The sequence below is a fragment of the Sturnira hondurensis genome, unplaced genomic scaffold, assembly GCF_014824575.4.
Source record: "Sturnira hondurensis isolate 20B ecotype Veracruz unplaced genomic scaffold, ASM1482457v3 Scaffold0025325, whole genome shotgun sequence".
Classification (NCBI taxonomy): domain Eukaryota; kingdom Metazoa; phylum Chordata; class Mammalia; order Chiroptera; family Phyllostomidae; genus Sturnira; species Sturnira hondurensis.
The window spans coordinates 657,693-685,202 of NW_028097956.1; the positions used below are offsets into that span (position 1 = coordinate 657,693).

General features: G+C 65.3%; 1 protein-coding gene across 2 annotated transcripts; it reads right to left on the bottom strand.

The window, feature by feature from the left end:
* Positions 1-694: 694 nt before the first annotated feature.
* On the bottom strand, positions 695-27,079 carry MOB2 (MOB kinase activator 2). 2 transcript variants are annotated; one of them, XM_037039190.1, is made up of 5 exons: positions 26,972-27,079; positions 6,540-6,700; positions 5,818-5,911; positions 1,957-2,081; positions 695-1,652 (listed from the first exon to the last, which is right to left on the bottom strand). In XM_037039190.1, the coding sequence occupies exons 1-5, from the start codon at positions 26,986-26,988 to the stop codon at positions 1,345-1,347; spliced, it is 705 nt and encodes a 234-aa protein (XP_036895085.1). In that variant the 5' UTR covers positions 26,989-27,079; the 3' UTR covers positions 695-1,344. The 2 variants fall into 2 exon arrangements, with proteins under 2 accessions (XP_036895085.1, XP_036895084.1); XM_037039189.1 differs by lacking the exon at positions 26,972-27,079 and adding an exon at positions 11,014-11,138.
* Between the last annotated feature and the right edge of the window lie 431 nt (positions 27,080-27,510).

Here is a 27,510-nt window from a genome sequence, read left to right on the forward strand (position 1 = left end):
TGCAGGCAAGGTACCCAGTGTACACTGGACTTTGTGGGGTGCCCCAGGGCTGCCCGGAGGGAGACAGCCCTCAGGGGCGGGGCGAGGGCTGCTAACAGTGCCAGGGGGACAGAGAAGCTGTATTGGGAGGACAGGGCAACCAGGACCCCGTGGGAGACAGAGGCCAGGTCCCCACCAGGGAAGGGGTGCACAGGGGGTGAGTGTGCCTGAAACTGACCACCAGCAAGGGCTGCCCGCACTGCCAGATGTGACGCCAGACAGGATGGGGACCTGCGGTGTGCCCTTTCTCTGCCCATCCACAGCCTGGGCGAGCCCCAGGGCCCAGTGGGCAGCACAGAGCCCTGCCTCGCCTGTTCCCACATGTGGCCCCAGCACACACCCTCTGCGCTCACCCCAAGCCCCATGCCAGGCTGGTGGGGAAGCCCCAGCCACTGCCACCCACACTTGAGGGTCCTTGTCACCTGCACAGGAGGCACAGCACAGGGACAGTGGACCAGGCCCCCCACCCCAGTTCCTGGGGCATTCCTGCTGCAGACGGGGTCAGTGGGCAGTGGGGGGTGTCCATGAGAACACCAGCCCAGCCCCAGGGCATGAGCAGGGCCACCTGGGGGTGGGGGACGACATGGGGGGGACGAGCAGTGACTGTGGGCCAGGTCACCTTTGGCACAACCCCCAAGACACCAGAGACACACGATGACCTGAGAGAATCTTTATTCAACCGCAAAGAGCAGAGCGCGGGGCTCCCCCTTCTGCCCACAGCGGCGTGCGCACGCAGGAGGCGGCCCCAGCCCAAGCCGGGCCGGTCCAGACCCCTCCTGGGCAGCAGGGGCAGGAGGGAGGGAGATGCGGGCTTGGGACCCCTGCAGGGCACCACCGGCCACCCCTCACCCCCACGCCCAGCTGCCAACAGTCAAGACCCAAGCACAGCAGGGGCGGTGGAGGGACGGGAGGGTCTGACGTAACCCAGCCCTGACACACGAAGAAACCAGCGGGGCCCAGGGTCCAGCAGGAGCCCATCCCACGCGTGAGCGATTTCTCTCAGAACGCACGCAGGCAGAGCGTCCAGGGAGGCAGGGCCAGGTGCAAGAAGACCAAAGAGAGGGGCCCGCGGGAAGGGGGGGATGGCAGTCCCGTGAGCTGTGCTGAGCGAAGGCGGGGGTCCCGGGCGCTTCCGGCACGTGATGCTCGCCGGTCCAACAGGGACGGGCCGCGGGGCCCACGCCCCAGGTGGCCAGTTCCGCCCAGTGTTGCCGCTCAAACCTCCCTCGAGTGCACCCAGCACGTGGGCACACACAAGCACACGAGCTGTCTCTGCACACGTGCACGCCTGTCTGGCAGCCCGGCTCACCTCTCCTTCACGTGGTTCTGCGCCCCCGGGCCCCCGCCGCCGGCCCCGCCCCCGCCGCCGGCCCCGGCCCCTCCCCCGCACAGCGCCTCCGTGAGGTCGTCCATGACGGCGGTCTCTTTGGGGTCCAGCAGGCTGAACTCCCTGGCGAAGAGCATGAAGTGCGCGTAGAGCGTGTTCAGGTGCCCGTGCAGCTGCAGGGCCAGCGTCTCCTTGAAGTGGGACGAGTAGATGTGCGCCAGCACATGGAACAGGTGCCTGCAGATCCGCTTCACCAGGGACTCGAAGGAGCCGGGGAACTCGCGGCCTGTGGGGCGGCCCAACACCTCAGCCCGCTCTGCCGCGGCGCCCCGCCCAGCAGGCGCGGCCCACCCCCCACCCTCCTCCAGCAGCCCTGCAACTTGGGGCCCGAGGCCTGGGGGCCCAGGGGCTTCCCTCCACATGGCCTAGGCCGTGGGGGCGCACAAACCCTCCTGCCAGCACCCACCCTCCCGCCGCACACGGGCTGCGCAGGGGCTGCGCAGGGGCCCCAGACCCGTTGGGGTGGGTGGGGCCATTGTCCACGCCTGGTGCCAGCCACCCCACACTGCCAGGCACTGAGTGAGACCTACCGTACTTTGTGGGGAACACGTCCTCATCCGTCACCAGCTTTTGCACAGAGCTCATGACAAAGTCCACGTACTGGGGGGCCGTGCACTTGACCTTCTTCCCCCTCTCATCATACCAGTAGTACTGTCTGTGGGGACAGGGGGGTGGTCATGGTGCGCCCCCCCACTGCCTCCATGGTCGGGGGGTGGGGGCTGCTGCAATCTGGAGGTGGCACCACAGGGCTGGCCTCCCTGGTGGGGGTGTGGAGGTGCCCACACCTCTGCTCCAAGAGCCCCTGAGGACAGACCCTGGGGACCTGCAGCCGCTCCAGACGAGGGGTCCGCCTGCACCGACCCATCAGCAATCAGCATCCAGGACAGACACCCCTGTCTAGACAGGGGTGGAAAGGTCCACAGAGGCCGCCCCACAGCTCGGCTCTGGGCTTTCTGCTCCCCAGCGCTGCTCGAACCCAAGGCCGGCCCACAGCTGTTCTGCAAGAGGGTAAGCAACTCTTCCCCTCCTACAGGGCCGTGGAGTTCCTGTGCCAGGCGGAGAGCCCGGCCTCTGGCAAAGAGGCCCCACAGGACAGGGCCCAGCACCCCGGGGGGCCTGGGCACCCGCTGCCCTGTCCTGGTGATGTGGGTTGCAAGCACCTGGGCACAGGTCAGAGTCTCAGAAAAACAAGCGTGGCTGCCAGCTGGGACGCGGACTCCCACGCCAGGCGCCAGGAGGCCCGAGGACGGCTCCCAAGGGGCCTGGGAGCCAGGTCTGAGAGATGAACACCGTGTTCCCGGTCGCTCCTCCTGTCCCCATTTCATGTCGCATCGCACAATGGAGCCACCCTACTGTCGAGGTCCCTCCTAGCAGCCTCCCAGCCGAGGCCTGGCCCTGCCGCTCAGTCCCCGCACCCTCGGGCTGCTCCTGGGCACACCAAGTGCCGCCCGGACAGGCCGTGGTGTGGGGATCCGGGTCCCTCCTCCGCCCTGCTGATGGGCAGCTGCCGGGACACGCCTGCAGACAGACATGGGCCACACTGCAGGGAGGCGTCCGGCAGCGGGGTGCCGTTTCCAAGGCAGACCAGCGCTGCCCTTCAAGCGGCCATCCCAACGGCCCCTGCACCACTCCTGTCCGTGCTGGCACCGGCGTGCTGGCACGCATGCTCGCAGCACAGTGCCCGGCCCTCCCTCGGTGCGCAGCTGTCTGCAGTCGCTCTCCCCATCCCAGCTCCCAGGGCGGAGTTCCAGCTCCCGTCCAGCCCGACGCCCTGACTTGTCACGGGGCGGATGCCTTTTGTCACAGCCGAGGGCCCTCGCCCCACACTGTCACGCAGAGCCCGTGGCACGTCCAAGACCACCACTCTGCACTCACACCCAGGGTCCCCACGGCGCTCACGCGGGCTGAAGGAGTGAGGCGCAGGCTGAGGTTTGGTCGCAGATGTGCTTTCGTCACACACTACCCGTGTTTCCAACGGTGCCGGCGGGAAAGACCACCTTCTCTCCACCAAACTTCCTCTGTGTGGGCCAAACAGCATGTTTGTGTGTGTCGGCTTCTGCCCGCCCGTCCCCGACAGCCGTCTGCCCCTTCACCGCCGTGCCGTCCTGACTGCTGCTCTTTCTGGGTGTCGCTGCGGCGCCTGCAGGGCCCTCTATCCTCTGAGCGAACGCTGGGCCAACCCTGCGCTTGGAGGGCCCATGAGCCAGGGCGCCCCGTGTTCTTGGCCTCCTCTGCGGCATGCCTGCCTGCGCCCCGTGCTCCCGCACGCTGCCCGGCCTCGCTCACCTGGCTTGTTCTTCGCTGGGTGTCCTTGGGGCTCTCAGTGCTGTGCACGGCGAGGTACGTGGCTTTTTCCCAGTGCAGACACCTCCCACGGCTCTTGCTGTCCTGCCTGCACTGTCCCTCCCATGGGACGCTTCCCAAAGGGCCGGGCCGCCCACCCAGTGCTGCAGCACTCGGTGCCGCCTGCGTGCGCCTGCGCGCCGCCCTCCCGTGCCTGCCGGGTGTGCGGGCAGCCCTCCCACCCTTACACGGACCACGGGGCCCCTTCTCCTCTGTGTCGGTCTCGCAGAGGCCCACCCGTTTCCTCAGTCTTTCCAGGGATCAGCTTTCGGTTTCACCGATGTTCCCTCCTGTTTGCAGAGAGCGACTCCAGTGGTTGCTGATGGGCACGGGGGTCTGACTGCTCTGTCTCTGGCCAGGCCGCCTCGCCTTAGGCAGCCCGGTGGCGCCTCACTCGCAGAAAGCTGCCACACTGACGCCGAACTCAGAGCGGACACCCGTGGGCACAGCGCACCGCGGCCCAGAGCTCCTGGGCTCCAGCGACCCCCCGCCTCCGCCTCTCGGGCAGCCGGGACTATGGGCTCGCGCCCAGCAATCTCAGTGATTTGTTTTGTTTTGTTCTTCCACCCAATTTGGGTTTACTTTGTTCTTTCTCCAGCTGCTTAACAGGCAGTTTAGATGATAAGTTTGACAGCTTTTTCTTCTAAAATACACATGTAACCCCACAAATTTCCCTCATAAATTGCTTGTGCTGCACCCACAGTTCAGACCTGGGATGCTGACGACACCTTCCGGTCACCCCCTCCCTGAAGGTAGCTCCGGCCAGGGACAGCAGGTGGCCCTGTGACAAGCTGCCCCTTCCTCTTAAGCTGCAAGTGTGGTCCCACCTGCCGTGCATCTGCCAACACACGGCTCGACAGCCAGCCTGCGCGGGCCGGGGCAAGAGACGCACAGACAGTTTCGGTTCCTCCCGCCCCACGCGGGCAAACCAGCGCCCCTGCGCCTGTCAGCCTGACACCAAACCTGTGCTCTCCAGTGGGATGGGGGGTGGGGGGGCTGCTCTTGTCAAGCATACAGGTACTGAAGGGCAGGTGGCAGCGAGCAAACCTGGCTTCCCCACCTGCCTGCCAACAGGTCCCCTCGGGCAATGCCTGGCTGGGCACGTAGTTGGCCTGCCTTCTCCCGAGTGGGCTACACACAGAAGTCCAAACCCCTGCCCCACGCACCTGCGGCATCTGCGGCCGGGTCTGTACTTAGGAGGCCGCTCCCGTCCCACCTGACGCCCTCCTTCCCAAGTCCACCTCGACTCTGCTCCCTGCCCTGCCTACACTGTCCCCCGCACCAGGCCATGTCTCACTGTGACTAGCCAGAGACACACGTGACACCTCAGCCATCTCTCAATGGCATTTCCCCGGCAAACAAGGACTGGAGCTGCTGCTGTGTGCACCTGCCCCCACAGGACGGGCCCCGGGCTGTGACACGGCAGGGCCCTGGGGACAGAGAGCTGAGTGCCCCCGTCTGGGTCTGAGTGCAGCAGGGATGCAGGGCGGCACGCACAGGGGCCATCCGGGAGGAGCCCCTAGGCCCCTGCCGGCAGGCGTCCAGCACCCTGGCTTCTGCTTCCAGAGGCCGGGACCCCACTACCACGCTGCACTCGGCAGGGGGCCGGGCCCCCAGGGATAGCTGCTCCTGGAGGACTGCCGCCCACACCAGGCTGCTCCGGCCAGCCCCTCCTCGGGCACAGTGGGAGCCCAAGGGGACGCCTTCACCCGAGGGACAACTGGCTGGAGCAGGAAGACCAGCGCCTCACGGGGCTCGTGGGCTTGGGAGACTGATGGAGTGTGCCCGGAAGAAAGGTTCCCACCCCCAGGACAGGGCCTAGTAGCCCATGGCTGAGTCCTGGTGCCCCGCGCACTGGGGGTGCCCACACGGCAAGTGTCCCTTCCTGGCTGGGCTCTGCTTCCTGCTTCTCCGCTGGGCCAGGGCTCCCGCCATCGGAGACCTCGCTCAGGTCGGTGGGGGTCGGGGGGCGCGTCTGAGAGAGGGGTGCAGCAGCAAGGCTGGGCCCCACAGCCCACCCGAGCCCGGGGCAGCCAGGTGGCACTCACGTGTTGCACACGGCCATGGTCTGGCACGCCTCCGCCGTGCAGAACTCCGAGACGGTGCTGTACTGCAGGTTCACATGGTGGAAGAATGTGGTGGCTGTGGGAGGAGAACGGGGCGGGGTGATGCCGCTGCGGGCGCCCCCGGTGCTCTGTGCTTGGACCAGGGGGAGCCGGCACTTCCCACCAGAGACAGAGGCCCGGGTGTGGAGCAGCCGCTGGCCACTGTCAAACTGCAGATGCAGCCTGGGCAGAGCGTCGAGCTGGGGGGGCCGGGGGCCAATGAGACTGAGCCCCTCCGGGGGGCACCCCACCCCAACGACAAGCAGGGTCCCTGAACACAAACCAGCTGGACCGGGGGCGCCACCTGAGCACTGCCTGAAGCAGCAGCAACTCCACCCTCTGCCCACCGAGCCCACCACCCCTCCCTGTGGAACCCACTCCACGTGCTGGCAGCCCTCCCGAGGCTTCTACGTGCCCTGGATGCCAGACCGATCAGGGCGCCCACTGAGTCCCCTCCACACACTGCCGGGCTGGCCACTCCATGCGTCAGCTTCCAGCTGACCTGAACAGTGAGCCGGCTGGGGGACGATGCCTGGGCCACAGGCCACGCAGAGAGCCCCACTCTGTGGACAGAGCTCCGTGGATCCCCTAGTACCCGGGGGTAGCACCTTCACGGCCTGAGGCCCGAAGCCCACCCGGCCCACCCGCCCCTTGGCCCCACGCACTGTTGCTGGCGAGCCACTCGTTGAGGTCGATCTCCCGGGGCAGCGCCACCAGCTCCTTGAACTCGCAGTCAGTGATACGGGACTTGGCGTGCTCCGGGTCCAGGTATGCCTTCTTCTCCTCCGCTGCCGGCTTCTTCCCATTGGGCTTCGCTTTGGACTTCCTGCCAAAAGAACAGAGACATCACTGCACATTGTAAGTGCAGATGGGGGCTCCAGGCCCGGCCCCCGAGACAACCAGGGTCATCTCAGCCAGTGCAGTGGGCACCGGGTGGTCTCCCAGAAGCAACTCGGGAGACCATGTCCCACCAGCCCTCGTCTCCTTGCTGCCTGGCAGAGGGGGGATGCAAGGACACCAGCCGGTGGCCCGCTGTCTCAGGGCCAAGCCTGGGATTCTGTGCTCTCCCCGACATGGGACACCCCAGGCCTGCAGCCAGCCTTGCCTGTGCTGGGGACCTAGCCTCTCAAGGCAGGACCCCTGACCTGAGCAGTGGCCAGCAGGTGAGCGTCCTCACTGAGCACCTGCTGGGGGCTGACACCTGCTTGCCCACCCTGGGTCCCGTCAGCTCCGGGCTTCCCCACACACCTGTCCCGCCTGCCTGCACGCCCCCCAGGAGCAGGGTGCGGGTTTCCAGGGGCAGGTGGGTGGGAGCCATGCCACAGAGATTTGCAGAAGGGGCCACTTCTCCCTGAAGTTTTCTCCTGTTTAGGAAAAGAGTTCTTTCCCACAAAAATGCACTATTATTTACCCTAGAACAGCCTTGTGCGGCTATTTTTAGGTGGGCAAGTATGTTTCTCCAAAGTGCCAGTTCCCACGGGAGGATTGACCCTAGGGACAGACCACCGTGCCCCCACACTCCCTCCTGCCAAGCCTCCTCCCGCTCAGTGAGACCTTGGTGTGTGGGGCTGAGGCGGGCCAGCAACGCAGCCTGCCCCTTGAGCGGCCCAGAGCTACCGCTGGACACAGGTCAGAGTGTCTGTCACACACTGCCCGGGGCGCTGGGTGGCTGTGGGCCCATGACCCAGGAGGGCCGTGGTCGGGGTGCTGGCCCGGCACCCCCTGTGCACCCCCGGGGCCCTCAAGACTCCTGGAGGGGCAGCCCCTGCGTGTGAAGAGCCTCTGCCGTGGGGCCCACCCATGTGGGGTGGGTGGGGCTGTCTGTGGGGGGCGGTCTCTGCAGATCCCTGGCCTGGCCCTTTTCTGTCCTGCTCTGAAAAGCTGCTGGTGGTTTACGTAAGCGACACAGGAAGGAAAAATGCTCCCTGGGCGCCAGAGACAGGCTTTCCCTTCAGCTTCTCACAGCGGAGCTTCTCCTTAAAAGGCGACGTGCACTGGTCTCTGGGGACAGCACCGGGAGTGGCCAGGGCCAGGCAGGGCCATCGTGCATTCTGGGGACGGGGGGTCAGAACCCGACCCCTGACCCTGGAATTCTGGCCCTGCCTGGGGCCCCGGGGTGGGCGAGGCCGTCCCCTGGGAGTGAGTCCCTTCGGCCGGCACAGGGAGGAGCACGCAGGGGAAGACTGGGCCCCGGGAAGGGCCGAGTGCACCCCGGGAACCGGCCGGCACGCTGGGACGCTCCCTGGCAGTGGGTGGGTGGGCAGCCCTCCTGCCGGCCCTGGGTCTCTGCTGAGGAATGTCAGAGGGCCGGGGAGGCCCGAAGGCCCTGATGCCTGTGGCCCTGGGCAGGAAGGACCAGCCTGCCGGGCGCCCCCTGCCAGGCAGACTCTGCCCTGGGCCAGCTGCCTCGCCTTCCAGTGCTCAGCTCACACAGGGCACACGCGGCCTCGGCCTCCAGGTCTGGAGCCGCCCCCAATCATGAGAGCAGGGAGGAGCAAGGTGGGGACCCAGGCTGTGCACCCCCCCCACTGCTGTTTAGGAGTCAGGTCACCGGGGACCCACAGAACATGCAGGAACAGCAGCCCACCAGTGGCTGTGACAGGAGTGGCCACAGGAAGAATCCCAACAGGGATGGCCACTGGTATGGGTGTTGCCCGCTGGCCTGCTTGCTTCCTGTCCACAAGACCCTCACCATGCCACTCGGCCCGTCACACCCGAAGGCTCCTGCAGCCACTGACACAGACTTGGACCCAACGATGCTGGGCAAGAAGCTGAAGGAGGGAGTGGGGCCCACTGGACACGGCTCAGGGTGCTGTGGGTGCTGCTCTCGAGGCTCCGAGACAAGTCCAGCTCCAGGAGCCTGGCCACCCTGTGGCGGTCCCCACCTGCCCGTGCAGCGCGCCCGAGGGGGGCCGGGCTGCGGGAGCACTCTGAGCATCAGCGGACAGCCCTGCCCACAGCCCAGGGGAGCCAGCCCACTGCCGGAGGCTTGCCAGCAAGCATGGCCTAGTCATCCATGGGGCAACAAATAAGGGCGCTGAAACATGGGTGTACCTTGGAGGCATCAGCCATGCTGGGAGAGCAGCTGGAGGTCCCCAGGCGCAGAGTGAGTGGCACCGGCGAGGGAGCAGGCGGGCGCAACACTCCCTCCCCTTTCCTAGGGTCCCCCTTGGCCTGCTGTGTGTGTCGTCCTGTGCCCCCCGCCCCCCCGTCCCTCACGGGTGCTGGCGGAGCTCGGGCCTTGCCAGCCGGGGCGGGCGGGGGGGGGTGAAGGCAGGTCTGGGAGAGGGGGAGTGGGAAGAAGTGTGGGGGCCCTGCAAACAGGGCAGGGCCAGGCCACAGGTGGCTGTGTCTGCAGATAGCTCAGTGGGGCAGAGGAGGTGGGAGATGCAGGGGGCAGGCCCCCCAGAAACTGCTCCACGGGAAGGGCCACTATGGGCTGAGGCCAAGCTGTCGGGCGCGGGGGCAGGTGGGGGGTAGTGGGCAGGTGCAAGGGCAGCACAGCCTGAGTCTAGGCTCCTGTGACCTCCTCCAGGACACAGGCCAGCGTTGTGGGGTCAGCCTGGTACCCCCGCGACAGCCAGGCCCAGACACGTGGGGACTGCTGGTGCTGGAGATCTGCACCTCCCACGAACACGCCACTCCCAGAGCTGGTGAACACACGGGCTCGCTGCCACCCTGACGCCCTGGTGCCTGATGCAGGGCCCTGGGGTGGGGCCTGAAAACCTTCCTTCCGAGGAGTGGGGACCCTACCAGGCTCCCGTCAGTCTCCCACTGGCTGCGGCTGGACCGATGCCATGGAGGACACGCAGGTCGTTTCTCTTGGTTTAACTGCCCTGGAGTTGGCATCCCAAACATAGCGGCTCTCACAAGCCCGAGTGTCCCACCGGGAGGGGGCTGCCCAGGCAGTCAGACGAAGGCACGTCAGCAGTGTGAACATCCCTGACCCCGAACTGCAACAGCGAAGCAGCCACGGCACTCGAAGCACAGGTTCCATGCTCGCTCACTCACACCAGGTGAGTCTCTCAAGCCCTGCAGAATGGCCAGGCCCACCTCCCCCAGGGCCCGTGGGACCTGAGCCATTGCACATCATGGCTGGCGGTGGGGGGGGGGCGGCGCTGCTGTAAGGCTCAGCTCTGCCCACTGCACACACAGGTGTGCACGGCCCATAGCGAGTGAACCCCTACGCCACCCCAGACGGTTGCTGTTCCCGATCTGAACAATGCTACTGAGAGTGCTGCCCATACTGCGGCCTGATGAGGGCCCCTCGCTGGCCGGCGGGGTGCTGGTGTCCACCTGTGACTTATCAGGAGCCCCTGGGGGGCAGGTGGCCAACCTGCTGGACACAAGAGCCCTGTGGCAGGGAGAGTGGAGGCCCAGACACATGCCAGTCCCTCCGCCATGCCCCTCACCAGCTGAGTTCGCTGACAGTGAAAGACGGATGGAAGTGGGAAAGCGAGAGACCCTCTCATTCAAAGACCTGGACCCAGGAAACACACAGGCAGACCCTGACTGGAGCTGACTGGTGACACACGCCAGGGCTTACGACGGCACTGCCCCAGCCCCTCAAGGCCCCTCCCTGCTGGACCCGGTGTGCACACACAGGCGTGCTCTCCTGAATGCTGGCACAGCCGCTGCCACTCCGACAGACAAGGTGCTGCGTGCCCCCCACCCCATGTCTCGAGCATGGGACGCCCCCCAGGTGCGGCAGGTCAGAAGAGGAGGAGGAGGAGGAAGGGGCAGGGCAGGCTTCTCCGGTAAACCCCCTGCAGCAGCTGGCTGCCCACGGCCCTGTCAGGGCTCCGGACAAGGCCACTCCGGGACGGACATCGGTCACCCTGCACAGTGGTGAAGGGCCCGTCCTGCAACCTCAGAAGGGGTACAGCAGGGCTGCTGTGGCCAGAAACAGTGCCTGGTGGGCAAAGCTCACCCCCCAGATGCAGCAGCACCCATCGAGGTAGGGGCACACTCCTGCCCACCAGTAGCAGGAGCTGTGGGCATTTAGGGGAGACCTCCTGCAAATGAACTCCTGACCAGACCCCAGCAGTCCTGTCCCTCCTCAGCCTGACCCCAGGGGACCAGGGGCAGGAAGACAAACACCCTCTGGGCCTCCCCCCCTCCCCCCGCCCCAGGGTTCACCTGAGCACTTTGCCAACTGCCTGAAGCACCATTTTACAGCTGAGTCCGGTTTTGGGGGGCTGGCTGAGCAGAGCTCGGTCTGCGGGGCGGCTGCTGTGCTCCCCCAGCATGCTGGGGCGGTGCAGAGGTGGGGAGGGAAGTGGGAGCCCTGCGGCTTCACTGCCCCCGCCCTCCCAGGCGCCCCGCCCAGAGCACGGCAGCCGCCAATGAGGATGCGGGGAGCGGAGGGCTCCGGCCAGGCGGCTTCATAGCTGCCCTTTTCACAGGCCCAGCCCCCAGGGAGATGAGGGTGTGTCCCAGTTGGCTTTCCAAAGTGGCGCCTGACGGGCGGGCGGGTGCTCTGCGGGGAGGGCAGAGCCCCAGAGAGGGACCAGTGTGTGGGGTGGGGGGCCCAGGCGGGGGGGGGGGGGGGGGCGCCTCAGGGCCCTTCTGGCGGCCAAAGTCCATGNCAGCGCCCCGTGCCTGACCCCAACCCTGAGAGACAAGATGCCAGGCAGGTGGTGTGGAGAGGCCCGCCGTGTGCCCCCCTGAAGACAGCCTCGGGGAGGCAAGGCTGGCAGGCTTCGGGGCACCCAGACCGGGTGCTCGCAGGCCCTGCGGGGGCCAGGGGCAGCCAGAAGCGTCTCCGGCACCTGCAGGTGGGTGTGCACAGTCTGGGTGGCCACCGCCTTCAGGCATCGCGGGAGAGCGAACCCGTTCAAAGATTTAAAGAAAAGGATGGACACCATAAGTTTAGGGCCCTCAAAAGACACGGAAATTCCTCAAAGTGCAGACAGCAAGTTCTAGAACATAAGGTTGCAATATCTAGAATGAGGTTCTATAGAACAGACTTAAGTTAAACGAAAAGACCATAAAAATGTTACAAAAATTTGTTGAATGTAGTTAACCTGGGTTTGGGGAAAACTTATTACCCTAAGTGTTTATGTCAGCAAAAAGGCTTAAAACCAAACAATCTACAAACCCACTTTAATAACCTAGAAAAAAAGGAGTGTGTAGTAAACCCAAAGCAAAAGGAGATAAAATAATGATAAAAGCCCACAGCACAGAAAACGGACAAATGGAGACTAGAACACGAAATGTCAGAAACATGAACTTCCCAGCCATCTGGTCACAAAGGCAGAGACACAGCCACCGGCACGGAATGAGAGACACGCCCACAGGCCCCAGAGTCACTTGAGGACAGTGCACGAAAACGCACAACGAAACAGCTTCTTGCACAAACACAAGTCACCAACACTGACACGTGCAGGAATGAGAAGCTTGAATTTACGGCGAGAAACCTTTCCACGAGGAAATAAGTGCTAGGTGTGGTGGTCCCGCAGGAGCTCTGCCACCTCCCTGAGGGAGCAGCAACCTGCCTCTTGCAAGGCCCGGAGGGGGACGGTGACCCGATGCCTCTGCTGCGGCAGGGAGGAGGAGTGAGAGACCACCCCCAACGGATGCCGATGCCACACTGCCCACAAATACACCCGCAACTGAGTCCCACCTGTGTGCATGTGAGCACACAGGTACAGGGGAGGTGTGTGTGTGTGTGTGTGTGTGTGGGAGCAAGTGGGAGGTTTGCACGCTGAGCATGTGTATGTGTGAGGGGTGCGTGGGCATGCATGTGAGGTACATACGTGCACACATGTGTTAGGTATATGTGTGTACATGAGGTGTGAGCACGTGTACAAGTGGAAGGCGTGTACAAGTGAAAGGCGTGTACAATGAGCATACACCCACATGTGAGGTGTGTGTGACTTCAGGCAGCTGGGCTCCGTTCCTCCTGACCCCCATGCCCCCCAGCTCAACCCCTCAGGCCCTGCCCACCAGAGCCCTCCCAGCTCCCGGTCTACCTTCTACTTGGCCCTGTTCTTCCCAGCGCTGCTCACTCCACTCCTGGCGCACACAGTTTGGTGCGCACCTGGCCATCACCACTAGCTGGGAGCGACGTCCAGAATGCAGGGCACGGCCCTGCTCCTGGGCGGCTGCACCCCAGCACCCATCAGCACCCCGGAATGCGTGGGGCCCGAGTCCTGTCCGACTCCAGCACCTTTGCCTCTCAGCGCCATGCTCCCCCAGAACTGCCAACTGGACCACTGCACACGGCTAGACTCCTAAGCCTGCATCCCTGGGCAGGGCCACCCCAGCAGCCTGGTCACTGCTGCGCTGACGCCCCCTGCAGTCCATCGGAGCCGCCACACAGGCGGCAGGAGAGGCTGAGAAAGCCCTCGCAGGGTGTGCGTCCTAGGGCACGGATGGGGCCAGGAGGGTCTGGGCAGTGGGGACGGCCGACTTTGGAGCCACCAGTGCAGGGATGCAAACAGCCTCCCGAGGCCGTAAGTCCCCTCCACACTGCACGGGACAGAGGAGGAGGACCGATCCCTTCCACAGCAGCCGAGGCCATCTCTGCACCGCTCCGGGGGCCCAGTCCACTGAAGCCTGGCCTGTCCTAAGCTGGGTGGAAAGAGCCTTGGTCTGCCCCTGGAGCCCTGCGCACATGAGGGTGTGCAGCAGGAAGGCACTGCCCCGAATGCTTCGCCTCAGCACCCCTCCCAGCCCCACTGGCCGCTGCCACCCAGGGTGACACTGCAGGCAGGTGATGCCATGTCCAGGGGTGATGCCATGCCTGGGAGTGGGGCTGGTGCACAGAGCTGCCCCCAGCAACCCTGACAACCTTCCAGGTGCTCGCTGCCTAACACCCCCACCTGCCATTTTAATAGAGGCGTCAACTGAGTGCAGACAGACAGGAAGTTCAGAGGCAGTGGGGGCAGCCTGCCCAGAGCCTGTGCTCTTGACCAGCCCGACCCCACCCCCGAGATGGGCCTGCACACTCAGAAAGAAAGGAAGCCAACTTCTGCGCTGGCCCAAGTGCCAGAGTCCCAGGCAGAGGTTATGCAGGGAACCTTTTCCCTGGAGCTCAGGGGACCGTCAGTCCCCACTTCCAAGGGCCAGCGCGCTCTGCCCCCACCCCCACCCTGGACAGACGGCAGGGTGGGGGTCGGACAAGCAGAAAGCCGTAGCACAACCCTGCTCCCGCAAGCCCCTAACACCTCACACAGAAGAGGAGACGCCACACGCAGCACCAGCCCTGCAGACGGCCAGCGGACCCCGGTCTGCTGGTGGAGGTGGAGGGGCAGACTGGGGGGGGGGGCGCTCTGCATGCCACGTGTACTTGCCCTACGGCCCTATGCAACTGGGCTCAGGAAGTCGGGGAAGACCCTCTGGGTGGCAGCAGAGAGGACCTGCAGGGGTCAGGCTGGAGGTCAAGTGCCCACTGAAGCCCAGCCACCGGGGTGACTGTGGGAACTCCAGGACACCAGAGAGCCACCGGACTATGGAGGAGGGAGGCAGGCAGGCTGCAGGCTGCACCAGGGCTGAGGGCCAGGATTTCAGTGCAGGGTTCGAAGGTGGACAAATGCCCTCACAAACATCACCAAAGCCATTCTGTTTCAAGTTCAAGTCAAGCCAAACTCCAAACAATTGAAGTGGCTGTTGGAGCCTGCCTAGTCATCCCGCCTGGCCCCCAGCCACCGCCCGACCACAGAGGGCAGGGGCATCCAGGCCACGCGGCAGCCACCTCTCACGTCTTCCCTCCCAACCCGGCACTGGCATCTGCCAGACAAGCACCCGCAGCCTCGGGCAGGGACGAGGTGGCCCCCTGGTGGCGGGGCTGAGGCCCCCGGGCAGCAGCAGAGTTCTGGCACGAGCAAGAGGTGCGGGGGAGGGCCGATGCTGGGGCCCACGCTCTCCTCTGCGAGGTCGTGGGGGCTCAGAAAACCCAGGGGACTCATGGCAGGGGGCCAACTGTCACTCCCCCAGCTGTCACCAGCCAAGCAGGCACAGAGCCCAGGCAGCCAGGGCCGCGGCTGCCCAAGAAAAGGGCCACGTGGGTCCTGCCAAGTTGCCCCACCCTCCCAGCTGGTATAAAAGCTCCGACTGCAGGATTTAGCCCAGGCTCAGGCCACAGGCGGCCACGGGGAGCATCGACCAGTGGAACTGGCTCTGGGCCTAGGGGAGGCTGGGGAGAGGCAGGGGCCTCGGCCACCCAGTGCCGCCCTTGCCTCTGTGGACCTGGTGGCCGGAAGGTTCCCCAGCAGAAACGTTGGGCATCTTCCCTATTTTCCCCCAAACACTGAAATCCAAACAAGAAAACAGTCCTGCCCTAGAAAAGCGCTAGAGAGTGATGGCAGTGCCCTCTCGCTGTGCAAGGCAGTGGGGTCAGTCCCACGGAGGGCGGGACCCCAAGGGGCATAGGCTGAAGAGCCATGGCCAGCCCCTCTGCAGGTCCCTGGACCCCGGCCCGTCAGTCAGCTGTTCCTCAGAGCTGACGCTCCTCCAGGAAGGCCAGTTCCCAGGCTGGGAGAGTCTGGGGAGTGCAGAGCAGAGGGCTTGTGCCCGAGAGCTCACACAAGGCTCCGAACAGCACAGGCCCAGGAGCCCACTTGTGCGTGGGGCTCAGCGCTGGCAAGGGCATGGGGTTCTGAAACCACCAAGGGGCCCTGTTCCGGGAGCTCTGCCGGCAGCCAACCTGCAGCCCGTCGGGCCTCACCTGTGTCCCTTCTGCTATGGCCCTCGGGCCGGGCCGGGCCCCACCTGTTTCCCTAAGGGAAGGAGACACAGCCGGTTGCACACAGCAGACGGCAGACATGCTGGAGCAGGGGGGACCTGGTCATCCTCCCCAACGTCCAGGTGAAGGGGCGTGTGCCCCTCTGCTTTGGACTCAGAGGGGAGGCATCCAGAGTGGGGGGCCCACTCTCCACACTAACCCAGGGAGGCCTGAGGAGAGACCCTCAGCTCAGACCAGTGGCTGGCAATGGAGGGTCTGGGCCACAGCACTGTTCTCTGACGTGCCACCCACAGGCCCAGCCCCTGTCCTCAGAGGGCCCTTTCAAAAACCCAGGCCTGTTTGAGGTCACTTCCGGCACACAGTCCCCAGGCTGCCCTGCTCCAAGGGTGCTCAGACCCTCCGGCATCTCTGAGGCCCCATGTGCCCAGGCCAGCCTGGGGAGGGAAGCACACAGCCGCGCCAGGACCCCGCCTTGCTGTGTCTTTAGCCCCACAGGGCCTCCGCCGAACCCCGAGACCCCCACGCCCCTCCTGCTGCGTCCAGGGGGCTCAGTGGGAGCGGGGAGCCTGCCCGCTGGCCCCAGGTGGAGAGCAGGGGCAGGTGGGACACCTGTGTTTCTGAAAGAAGGAAGTCCTAACTCACAAACCGGGACACGTACAGACCAGGGAGAAAGATGACCACCCCACCTGCAAATCAGCCATGAAGGAAAGACCCGCCTCCAGCGGACAGTGGACAAGGGCAGGGAAGAGGGGTGTGCCCAACTCAAAGGGCCTCCCTCCTCTCTGACCAGGACACAGAGGGCCGGGACGCTCCGCCCACTCCCCGCCCCAGAGCGCACAGCGTGGAGCCCCTCCACCCAGAAGTCGGCTTCCAGGGACTCATGGAAACACTTGCTCAGGACGAGCCCTGGTCCTCAGTGGCCGAGGAGACAGAGCCTGGAGGACACCAGCCCACACCTGTGCCCGCCGGGTGAGCCTGCAGGTGGTGCCTGTGGGCACGGTGACTGAGGTGACTAGGACTTTCCCACAGGACAAGCAACCCTCCCCTGTGTACGCCTCAGCCTCCAAAAGCACCTTTGGAGGGTCGGCGCCGTGCACCCCGGGAGAAGAGTGAGCACATGCTGGGGGACAGTGCGGATGCCCGTTTGCTGGGCAGCCGTCACCGAGGGGCTCGTCTGAGCCCATCGCGGGGAGCAAGGCTTCACTGTGGCCCCCAGCAAGCTGACGCCAGGAACCGTTATGTGGGGACGTGACGTCGGCTCGGACGCCTCTGAAAGGCCGCACGCCGGCCCTCGGGGTTTCCGCGGGGCCCCGACTAGGGCTGCAGCGGGTTCTTCACTGCGGGGCACCCCACACTGGCAGGGGTGTCCCAGGGGCCGGTAGGGCTGCCCCCGCAGGTCCCCCCAGGCGCTTCCTGAAAGAGGTTCGTGGGAGGAGGGGTTCCCAGGAGGAAGGGGGTCACAGAAAGACAGGCTTCAGGAAGGGCGGGGTTTCGGGGAGAGGCTGGTCACAGGAAGGGGGCCTCGGACGACGGGGTGTCGGGGAAGTGACCTCTCTTTGGAGCGCACCGAGGAGGCCGTGCCCCAGCTCACACGCAGTAGGCGGCTGTAGGGAAGCCCCCGTGGGGATGGGTGCAGCGGCTACCGGGAGCCCCGTTCTGAGTGCCAGCTGGAACTGCGTCCGGGTCCCTGCACCGTCTGCTCCTCCCCGGGAGCTTCTGGAGCCGCTCCTCACAGCACGTGCTCCACCACGTCCCGCTGTGGCCCTTTCAGTCTGGACCCGCTGCCTGCCCACGTGGAGACACTAGGGCTCCTTCAGGCCCTGCTCCCACCCCGGCCGTGCAGCCAGGAGCAGCGGGCACCGGCCTGTGAACCAAAGGGACCCCAGCAGGGGGTGCGTGAGAGGCAACCCCGCACTCACGTTTCTCTCCCTCCCTTTCACCCCAGCCCCTCTCTCTAAAAATAAAAAAATAAAACATCTATTTAAAAAGCCTCCCGTCTGCTGCCTGCTGCCAGGAAGCCCATGGCAATGGCACTGACTCCCTGCTGCTGTGGGCCTTGCAGTCCATACCCGATTGGTTCCCCCACTCCAGGGGGATGAGACCACTTCACTGCTGTTCCTCTGGTCAGGTCTCCGACTGGCCGTGGCCTCTCACGTCCCCTCCCAAGGGCATGCCCGCCCTGGCTGCTCTCCTCAGAGTTGCCTTTCTTTGTGGGCAAGCGGCCCCGCCCCCTCAGCACATGCCGCCTGTTCTGTGGGCCACGGTCTCTGCCCTCCTTCAGGACACCTGCTGCGCCCTGGCCAGGCACGCGCTTCGTGGTGGGCAGGGGCACAAGGTGCTCGTCCACAGCTCCGAGGGGAGCACAGGCCTGCTGCCCACTAGACCCTCAAGCCCGTGCCAGCTACACTGCTAATGCAGCTCGTTCCTGCATGGGAAGGCGGGCACGCAGGGACAGGCATGTACACCCTGCACAGGTCCTCAGTCTGCCCCCGTGAAGCTGCCGGCTCTGTGAGCAGTGTGGGACAACCCACACCCACGTGGTCTGGTCTGGAGCTAGTGCTTCCCACCACAGCCGTCACCTGCCTGGTGTGTGTGTTGGGGGGGGAGGGCACTTGGCCTTCCTGCAGGGTTGACAACGCCCCCTGGTGGACACAGAGTCCACCCTACCGGCAGGGTGATGGACTGCGGTCCCTGGTCCAGGACACGGAGGGGCTCTGTGGAGCGCTGGAGTCGGGGGAGGTCTCCCCAGCTCCTGTGAGCCTGGCGGGGGTCCCCCACAGCCGGCCAGGCCCACCCACTTTCTGCACATGCCCATCCCTCAGCCTCTGGGCAGCCATGTTGGGAGGTCCTGAAGGCAGTGGGGAGGTGGGGGTGCTCAGACACACGCCAACAGGGACTGGGGCCTCCAGCCCAGCGTGTCCCAAGAGCGGAAGTTGGCGCCAGCTCCTGGGCAGCCCTGGGCGCATCCCATCAGCTGTCCGAGGGGCAAGCACCTGGGCCACCAGGGGCAGCCGCAGCTTTGCAGGCCCCAGAACACCGGCTCCCGGCTGGCGAGGACAAGGCGCTGCCTCTGGAGGGGGGGGCTGTGAGCGGCCACTGGCAAGCCCACCCTCCCCGCTGTGCAGCAGCCAGGGCCGTGGGCGGAAAGGAGCCACGCCCTGCGCACCAGGTCTCACCACTGGGGCTACGTCGCCTGTCCGCCCCGCCCCCGCCCCCCCAGTAAAGCACCTCGCCGCCGAGGGAAGGGGTGAGCGACAGGCGTCCTTAGCTGCGACCCCAGGAGTCCAAACACGGTGCCTGAGGACACTGAGAGTGGCCCACAGAGGAAAATGCATGACAGGTGACGAGGGTGAAAACCACCCCAGGCCCACGCACGACAAAACGCAGCTGACAGACGGTGTTCACTGTGCCTGCCGAGTGGGGAGCCACACGCTGGCCACCCCGAGGCCCCCACTAGACACAAGCTAACAGAAAACATGTGACCAAAGGGACCGACCAAGGGAGGGGCACCTGCCCCCCTCCTGTTTAAACACCAAGCCGGCAGCAAAGATGGAAGCCCTGGTCCTGCCACACCGTGCCCACCTGCCGCACTGCGCCGTGGGATGGCCCCTGCGCAAGGGGCCACGGCAGGTCCCCCGCGAGGCCTTCGACAGAGGAAAAAGGCCTCACAACAGGAACGAACACGCTGTGTGTCCAGCCCAGGGGCCCTGGGCCCTGGGGGAGAGGAGTGGGGTGCAGAGAAGGGGTGGGACATGGCATCTCTCCTTCCGCTGCTACACGTGGTGCAGGCACCGGTTCACGTCTCTTCCTGCAGGAAGAGAAGCGTGCTCAGGGCGAACCGGCGCCCGTGCCTCCCTCCGGTGGTGTGTCCTCCAGTGTGGGCCCCGTCCACAGGGGCCACGCGGGGTGAAGAGCAGGGCACTGCCCCCATGAGCTGTGCTCTGCGGTGCTTCGGAGCCAGCTTCTGGAAAGGCACTGCGAACCCACTGAGCCCTAAAGTGCGCCCGCCCCCCCAGGCCTGCCTCTGGGTCACGTCATCGTCCCCCTCTCGCTCGTGGCCATGATCGACTGCATCTCCCCTGATGCCACCCCACTGGGAGGCCACAGCCTGTTTCCCGAAGGGGCTCTCAAACCCAACCAGTGTGGCCAGGCTGGGCTGGCCTGGTGGACACGAGTCCACTCCACCTGCAGGGTGATGGACCCCTACCCGCTCCCTGCCCGCCCGTCACTCTGAAATGCTGCTGTCACCAGCAGCACCCTGTGGTGCGCAGGGAGGAGGGCGGAGTAGGGGTGCAGGGCAGGAGGCACTCAGAGGGCCCAAAATTCGCCCCAAGCAGCCCCTTCGCTGGGGCCTGCAGCACCGCCAGGGCTCAGGGAAATGCACCCCAGTCCGCCAAGCCCCTCAGTCTTCCCTTTGTGAGCTAAGACGACATCTCACTGTATGCGAGCGCAGGAACCCATGTGGGCACATCCGCCTGCCCAGGCCGCGCCGGGCAGGTGGGTCAGCGCCCAGCAGTGAAGGGACGGGCAGGCTGAGGCGCTGCTGCTAGTCCAGGCGGGCCGCGGGGACCTGCGGGCCAGCAGAGGCTCACTGCACCGCCTTCAGCACCTGCCCACACACGGGGGAGGCGCCCGGTAGCCGGCTCACAACACGGCACAGCACGGCACATGGCCTACGTCCCTGCCTGCAGGACTGGCACACACACGGAAAACCGGGGTACATCCAGGTGAGTCGGTGTGACAGGAGACGACACTGGAAAGGGGTGGCCATGGCCAGCAGGGAGAGGACATGTCCTGGAAGCAGGAGATGGGGGTTCTCTCTGGTTAAGGGATAGCAGTACCAGGACCTGACTGGTGCCAAGGGACAAGCCCAGCAAAGATGTGGAGGGCACAGCAGGCGCCAAGTCCCCAGGATGCAGAGGAGACGCCCCTGGCAGGGGCTGCTGATGGGCGGTCAGGGCGCATCAGGGTGACAGGCCAACAGTGGGAACCTCTGGGCATTGTGGGCAGCGCTGCCGTTGCCGAGGGCTGCTCTGCTCCACTCCCCATACAGGCGGAGAAGCGGTGGAGCAGCAGCCAGATGCCGTGGCAATGGCCGAGTGCAGGGCACCAGGGGGCTGCCAGGCTCCTGTGCGTGGCCAGAACACAACAGACTTGCGCTGTCTTGGAGGTGGAGCTGCTGGCCTAGCGAAGGCCTGCAGCCAGGTATGAGCTGGGGAAGCACTGGCAGATGCCGGCCGGGCTGCCACGTGCCATGGGGGCGCGGTGCATGTGTAGTCTCGGGGGAGCAGGTCCCAGCTGGGGTGGACACAGCCACAAATGCGCCCACAGCACATGGTGGAGGAGGAGGGCCTGCGAATGGGCCTGGAGTGCTCTGGAGAGCGCAAAGCAGCTCCAGAGAAACAAGCCCGGCCACGGCTCCGCTGTTCGCGGCCGGCGCTGAGGACGCCTGCACCCACAGAGCACGTTCTGTGTCTGGCCACCATCTTCCCGTCGCTTCAGGAGGGGAACTCGTGGTTTTCAGGTCTGTGCCGGCTGGCACCTATGGTCAGGGCACGAGGCTGAACCTCGGGGACGAGAGCCCCTCCTCCTGCATGAGTTCAGGGCGGCTGGGGGGGCACAGCCTCCCAGAACCTTTCTGGGCCCAGCCCAGCCCCATGTCCTCCAGAAGGGCTGTCCAGGAGCCCCAGACAGCAGGGACAAGGGAAGGGAGCGCCTGCGTGCTCCACCTGGACGTGCGTAGCCTCTCCCGGCCTCCACTACTTTCCCACCCTCGGCCCCAGTGACCCCTCGTCTGCCTGCCTCTCCCCGACCTACTCTGAGCACAATGGCCACTGGTCCACCTGTGCTCTCACTGGCGGCGGGCTTGCCCCACTTTTTGAGGCTGAACCATCCGCTGTGTGCCCCATGTCCTCCACCCCCCTTGCCAACCTGTCTCTGATCTTGCCAACCACACTCCGTGAAGCGCCGACCTCTCCAGACAGCGATTTCGTCTGGAGGCAGAGCCGGGAGTGCACGATGCTGGGTTGTACGGCAGTCCTGCTTCTAACTGTGAAGGCCCCTTTCTCCACGTGCTCACCAACGCATGCAGCCTCGCCTTGCTGACGAGGGCCATTCCGGCAGGCGGGGGCAAAGCCGTGGTCTGCTGTGGGCCAAACGCCCCCGATGACCGAGGACGCTGGCCCGACCCTGCCCATGTCAGCCCCTGGCATCTTCCGGACACTGAGCCCTGTTGGACACGTGGTCTGCGACCCCCCGCCCCGCCCCCCAAGCTGCCCGAGTCTGCTGGCAGCAGGTGCCCCTTCCATGGAACCCCACTTGTTTACTTCTGCTCTCCCCGACTGGGCCTCTGGTGTCGCACCCAGAACGCTGCCCAGACCGATGTCAGGGAGTGTGCGGCCTGCTGCGTGGCCCGCAGGCTCTGGAGCTCCACTCCGGGCTGTGCCCTTCCCGGGCTCGCCGGCTTAACTCCCGTGCATGTGGCTGTCAGCTCTTCCCAAACCATCTACCGACAAGACTGTTCTCCTCGGCAGTCCTGGCTCCTTGGCCCTGACCTGACTGACCTCCAGGGCAGGGCCCCATTTCTGGGCCCCCAACCCGTCCCATCACTCCAAGTCTATTTCCGGGCCGGTGCCACACTGTTTTGAGGACGGCAGTTTGCACTGCAGTTTGCACTGTAGTTCGGCACGAAGGCACACGAGGCCTCCAGCTGTGGGGCTCTGTCTCCAGATGGCTCTGGGGTCTGCTGTAGCCCCACACGAATGGGAGGGCCAAGAGGCTGGGGAGCTGGCCACACCCTCTCACACCTCAGGTGCTATCCTGAGCCACTGCCAGCTCCTGAAAACAAGGTCTGGTGGTCAGCAACACTCCCCCCAACCCCCACATGCACTCTGGCCTTCCCGGGATCTGGGGGAAGAGGCCTCAGTGAGCAAACAGCCGGCAATGACCCCTGGGGGCAGTGAGGCTGGAAGCAGGCAGCTGGCAGGGCAGCCCCCACAGCCTGGGGCTCACCCTGAAGGGCTCTGCGAGGACCCCGCCCAGGCTGTCAGGGGGCTCCGTCCTGCTGGTCTCTGGCCAGCAGCACGACTTGAAGGACACTGCGCTCGAGGGGCCCCAGCAGACTCTGCCAGCAGGAGGGCCAGCAACAGACAGACAGCATGAGGCTGAGAACACTCAGGCCCAGGGGCCGGCTCTGCCACAGGCTCCAGCCCAAGTGCTCTCTGGGAGAGGGGGTGTGTGTGTCTGAATGAGACCTGGCCACAGGCAGCCCCTCTGCAGACTTAGGTCTAAAGGTCACCTGGGCGGAACACTGCCTCTGGGAGCTACAGGAGCTACTGCCGCAGGGTAGCGTACAGTTTCGCACTCAGGACTCAGGGCCTGTGCACGCCCGTCCTGCCCCTTCTTCCTGGGACACGTCCTCCCTCCTGCAGCAGCCCGAGGGACAGAGACTGTGGCACTGTGGCACAGGGACCAGGACACAGCGTGAGGGCAGCCTGGATTCGCCATCCCCCCCCTACAGATGAGGACTTGGCCCCTCCCTCTCTCACCAGGGAGGCCAGGCCAAGGTGGTGGAAGGGAAGCTCGGCCTAGACGCCTACGGAGCACGCACACGTCCACAGGCTGGGGCGGCGCTGGGCCACACGGGTGGACAGCTGCCACACGCAGCAGCATGGCTGCGCCTCCCAGGGTGACACTGCATGACCCGGCCGGAGAGCCCGGCGCTGCGGTCCCTCCACATGAAGCACCCGAGACAGGCAGATCCAGCACCAGAAGGGAAACCAGGGGCCGCCGGGGGCAGGGCGGACAGGGAGCGCCTGCCGACAGACAGGCTTCTTCCAGGGCCACGGGGATGCTCTCCAACTGAACCGCGGTGAGGGCGGTGCTGCTCTGTAATTTCACTGGAAACTACTTAATCGCACGGCGAAACGCACCAGCTCCATGGCGCGGGCATCACACCTCAGAGGTTGGCGAGTTCAGTCTGGGTCTCCTCCTCCTCAGACTGGGCTGCCAGCCATGCCGACCCCCTCCCTCCTGCAGGCACTGGATGCAGCTCCGCCCGGGCGCAGGGGCCCAAGGGCAGAACCAGATCCACCGGAAACCATGGCTGGCCCACAGCACCGCGGCCCCGCGCTGCACGAGATGTCGCCCACTCCGGAAGCTGGCACAGGGCAGTTCTGACCGACACCCAACCTGCCGCTCAGACGACAGCGGGAGGGGCTGTGGCAAGGTGCCCACGGCACCCCCACGCAGGGCACAGGTTTGCTTCCACCAATCAGAAGAGAGAGAAGGCGCATCTCCTCTTCGACGTTTCCAGATGCTCGGAAGCATCTGGACTGTGCTTTCTGTTGCTAAGATGTAACAGTGCTTCCCTTGCCCTCCCACAAATGCCCACGGTTGCCGGTCAAGGGTAGGACGAACGTCCCCCCGACCACTAAACGCTGCAGTAGGCCCTGCACTGCCGCCGGCCCGCAGCCTCACCTCTGGGGCTGGCTTCCCTCCCAGTGGCGCAGAGCCGCCTTGTCACCAGCTGCTCAGGTACAGACAGCCAAAGACCAAACAGGCAGACCACACAAGTGGCGACCCTCTGCAGAGACCCCTGCACACCTACTGCAACAGCCAGCTCCCGCCAGGCACAGGAAACTCTGAGTGGCCGGGAGTGTGCCAGCGCGCATGGAGAAACACTCCTCAAGCCAGCGCCAGCGACTCAGGCAGCAAGCCTCAACGTGCTGCTTCAGGCCGGGCTTCCCAGCAGGCCTCTGGCGGGGCCTCCCTCTCCTTGGAGGCAGCCAGGGGAGCGGGAGAAAGGCCACCCCATTACTCAGCAGAGCTGCTCCGAGACAGAGACCGTTCTGGTTCTGACCGCGGGCCCAAAGAAGGGAGCGTTACTGCCACAACAGTCAGGTCCACACTCGGGCACCTGAGATGCACCGACGCAAAGAAGCTACTTCTTTAAAAAACAAAACAAAACAAAGCACTATTTAAAACACAGAGAGGGAACTATACCCCAAATCACCCGGTCACCAACGAACAGTGCGGATTAGTAGGAGCTGCAGGAAACCGTAAGAAAACAGCACACTTCCTGAGCTCTCCCAGGCTGACATGCAGGCACTGGGGAAGAGCCAGCTCAAGCCCCAGCACCGAGCACTTGCAGGGCACCCACGGGTGCGGCGGGCTGGCAGTCCTCGCCTGGGCGCAGGGGCCGGGCTGGGGGAGAAGTGGCCCAGAGTGGGGGGCGTCCAGGGGGCTCTGCTACTCCCGCCCTCCGCGGCTACACCTAGGCCTCCGCGCCTTCCTGTTTTCCAGGAAAGGCCCGATAAAAGGCGTGGGAAGGACCGGGGCACTTGCCCCAGCGCCCCCTGACAGGGCACTGGAGACCAACTCTTGAAGAGGACACTGGACGACACAAGTTGTGCCCCCTCTGTTTCAGGAGAAGGATGTTGTAGTCAAAGAACCGGAACTCACAACGTCCGACGCACAGTCCACTGAGCTCAAAACCACGCACACAGAGACAGCCAAACTCCCTCCTGGGCCCTCCCTGACACCTCCGGTTCCTTTCTGGACGGCTCCTTCCCATCCCAAGGGCCCGTGGGAGCGGCAGCTCCAGACCTCAACCCTGGGCCGGCACCTGGGCCAGCGCCCCTGCCCCGAGGGGGGCCCGGGACAGGAGAGCTCCCTGGCTTACCCGGACGATGGCCCCAGATCAGTCCCTAGAGGCCTCACTGGGTACTCGCAATGGAGTCCATTCAGCACAGACCTCGGTCGTTCAGGAGACAGCCCGATGCTCCATTTCCAGGCACTCGAGCACCCGCTCCGGATAGGCGGAGATGCAGACTCATCGCACAGACGGAGCGCCAGCAGCCCTTCCTCGGCACCAGCTGATCAGGCCTGGAGTCCCCCACACGGTCCGGGAGTGCAACCCGCCCACCCACCGTGCACGTGACCAAGACAAGCCCCTGGGAGGCCAGGCTGCCTCCAACACAGTCCCTCCCCGCAGCTGCAGAAGGTGAGTGTCTACTGTTCAATGCAAAGCAAATGTAGCTGTGTGCCCTCCAAGACCTCCTGCAAAACACCCCTGGTAGGACCCACACCCCACACAGGGACGCCAAACACTGCGAATGCTTTCTGCCTTCCGTCTCCTGCTCAGTCTCCTCAGTTTCTCCTCCCCCAGCGGCACAAGTACTACAACTTCCCTCTTATAAAGGGCCTTCAAAGACGAGGTCTGCAGCCCTGAGGGACCACCTGCAGCGGCAGGGCTGGGACGACCATGCCAGCAGTGCTGCCTCTCAGAGAAGCGAGATGAGCCTGCCACCCCATGGCTGGTCCGCAGCATCCCCACAGGCTGCCCTGACTGCCGCCACATTCAACGCTTCTCTCTGCCCTCTCAATTCATCCTTCGACAACTCGTCCCCCACCCCTCCCCCTTCCCTAGATGCCACACCACCTGCAGGCAAAAGTGGGTCTAACCTCTCCTCTTGGTCATCCAACACACTGCGGTGGGGAAACAAAGACTCTTCCCTACCCTCCCAGGAGGGAGGGCGTCCAGACAAGCCGGGCCACCAGCCCAAGGCCACAGCATCGGCTCCCCCCACCCCCATCCGCTTAACAAGCACCTGACTCCCAAGCGGTGCTACTAAAATCAGAGCTAGGGGGAGACGCAGCGGGACCCCGCGAGTGGATGACAGTGCCTCCCCTGCTTGGTCCTCAAAAACAAAACGGTTAAGAAAAGACCAATCTACCACGTAACTTTTTAAGGGCCACGTGACATTTTGCCTCGTTTCTCTCGTTCTCAGCTAAACACAAAAGCAAACGCGAGGGAAGCCCAGCCCGCTGCTCCCGGCCCGCTGCTTCCTTCCTACCCCACCCCGCGGCCGGATCCACCGGCCACCGCGCGGCGGGAACCTCGCCCACCGCACCCTCCCCACCCCCAATCTCACCCCGCTCGCCCTGCTCCCCCGAGCCCGGCTCACGGGTTAGGCTGGGCTGCTTTACTCCGCTTTCCTCGTTTTGAAGAAACTGTTTCACGCCGGTGCCAAAGTTATTTCTTCCAGAAGCAAGTTCCCCGCGGCGACCAGCTAGAGCAGCACCCCGTCCGACCTCTCCCGGCGCCCGACTCCCCGCAGCGAGGTGCGGCCGCCCTGACCCGGCTCCGCGGCTGGGGCGCGGCGGGGCGGCGCGGGAGGCGGTCCCCCCGTCCGGGCCACGCGCAGCCCCGCTCCCGGGTCCCGACAGCCCCGAGCCCCGCCGTCACCCGCAGCGACCCCTGGCCCCGCGTCCCAGCTAGCGCCCCGCTCCCAACCCCGCGGAGACCGCCCGCGCCGCCCGCACCGGATGCCCTTGACCGGCGCGGCCCGCGGCGCGCCCTGCCCGCGGCCCCGGCCCCCCGCCCGGCCTCCGGGCCGACCGACTCACCCCATGAGCCAGTCCATGGCTGCGCGGGACCCGCCGCGCCCGCCGCCCCACACGCTCGGCCCTCAGCCCGCGGCGGCGGCGGAGGCCGGAAGTAAACACTCGCTCGCACACTCCCACACGAGCGTCGCGGGCGCTGCCGGAAGTGATGCTAGCGTGCCGCCTGCTGGGAAACGTAGTCCCGGAGGCGCCCTCGCCCCGCCCAGCGCGCGCGGAGCCTGCGTCTGGCTTTCCCTGTCCTCGCTGGGTTCCACGTGCGAGCCCACACTGTCCCGCCTTGTCGGACTGTCCCTGGCGCCACCCGGGAACAGGCCCCCGACCCCTACTTTCAGAGGAGGCCCTCCAGCCCTCCTCTCCCCTCCAGGTCCCCTCCTGGCCCCTTGCCTCCTCTCCAGGCTCAGAAAGCCTCAGGTGTCCGTCAGAGCTCTGAGTTGCCAAGAACAGAAAAGTGTAAGGTGAAAGAAGTTTATTAGGGACGGATACCGGTGGCTCCCAGCATCGCCGGGAGAGTTGGGCAGATGGAGAACCGAGCCGGTGGGCTG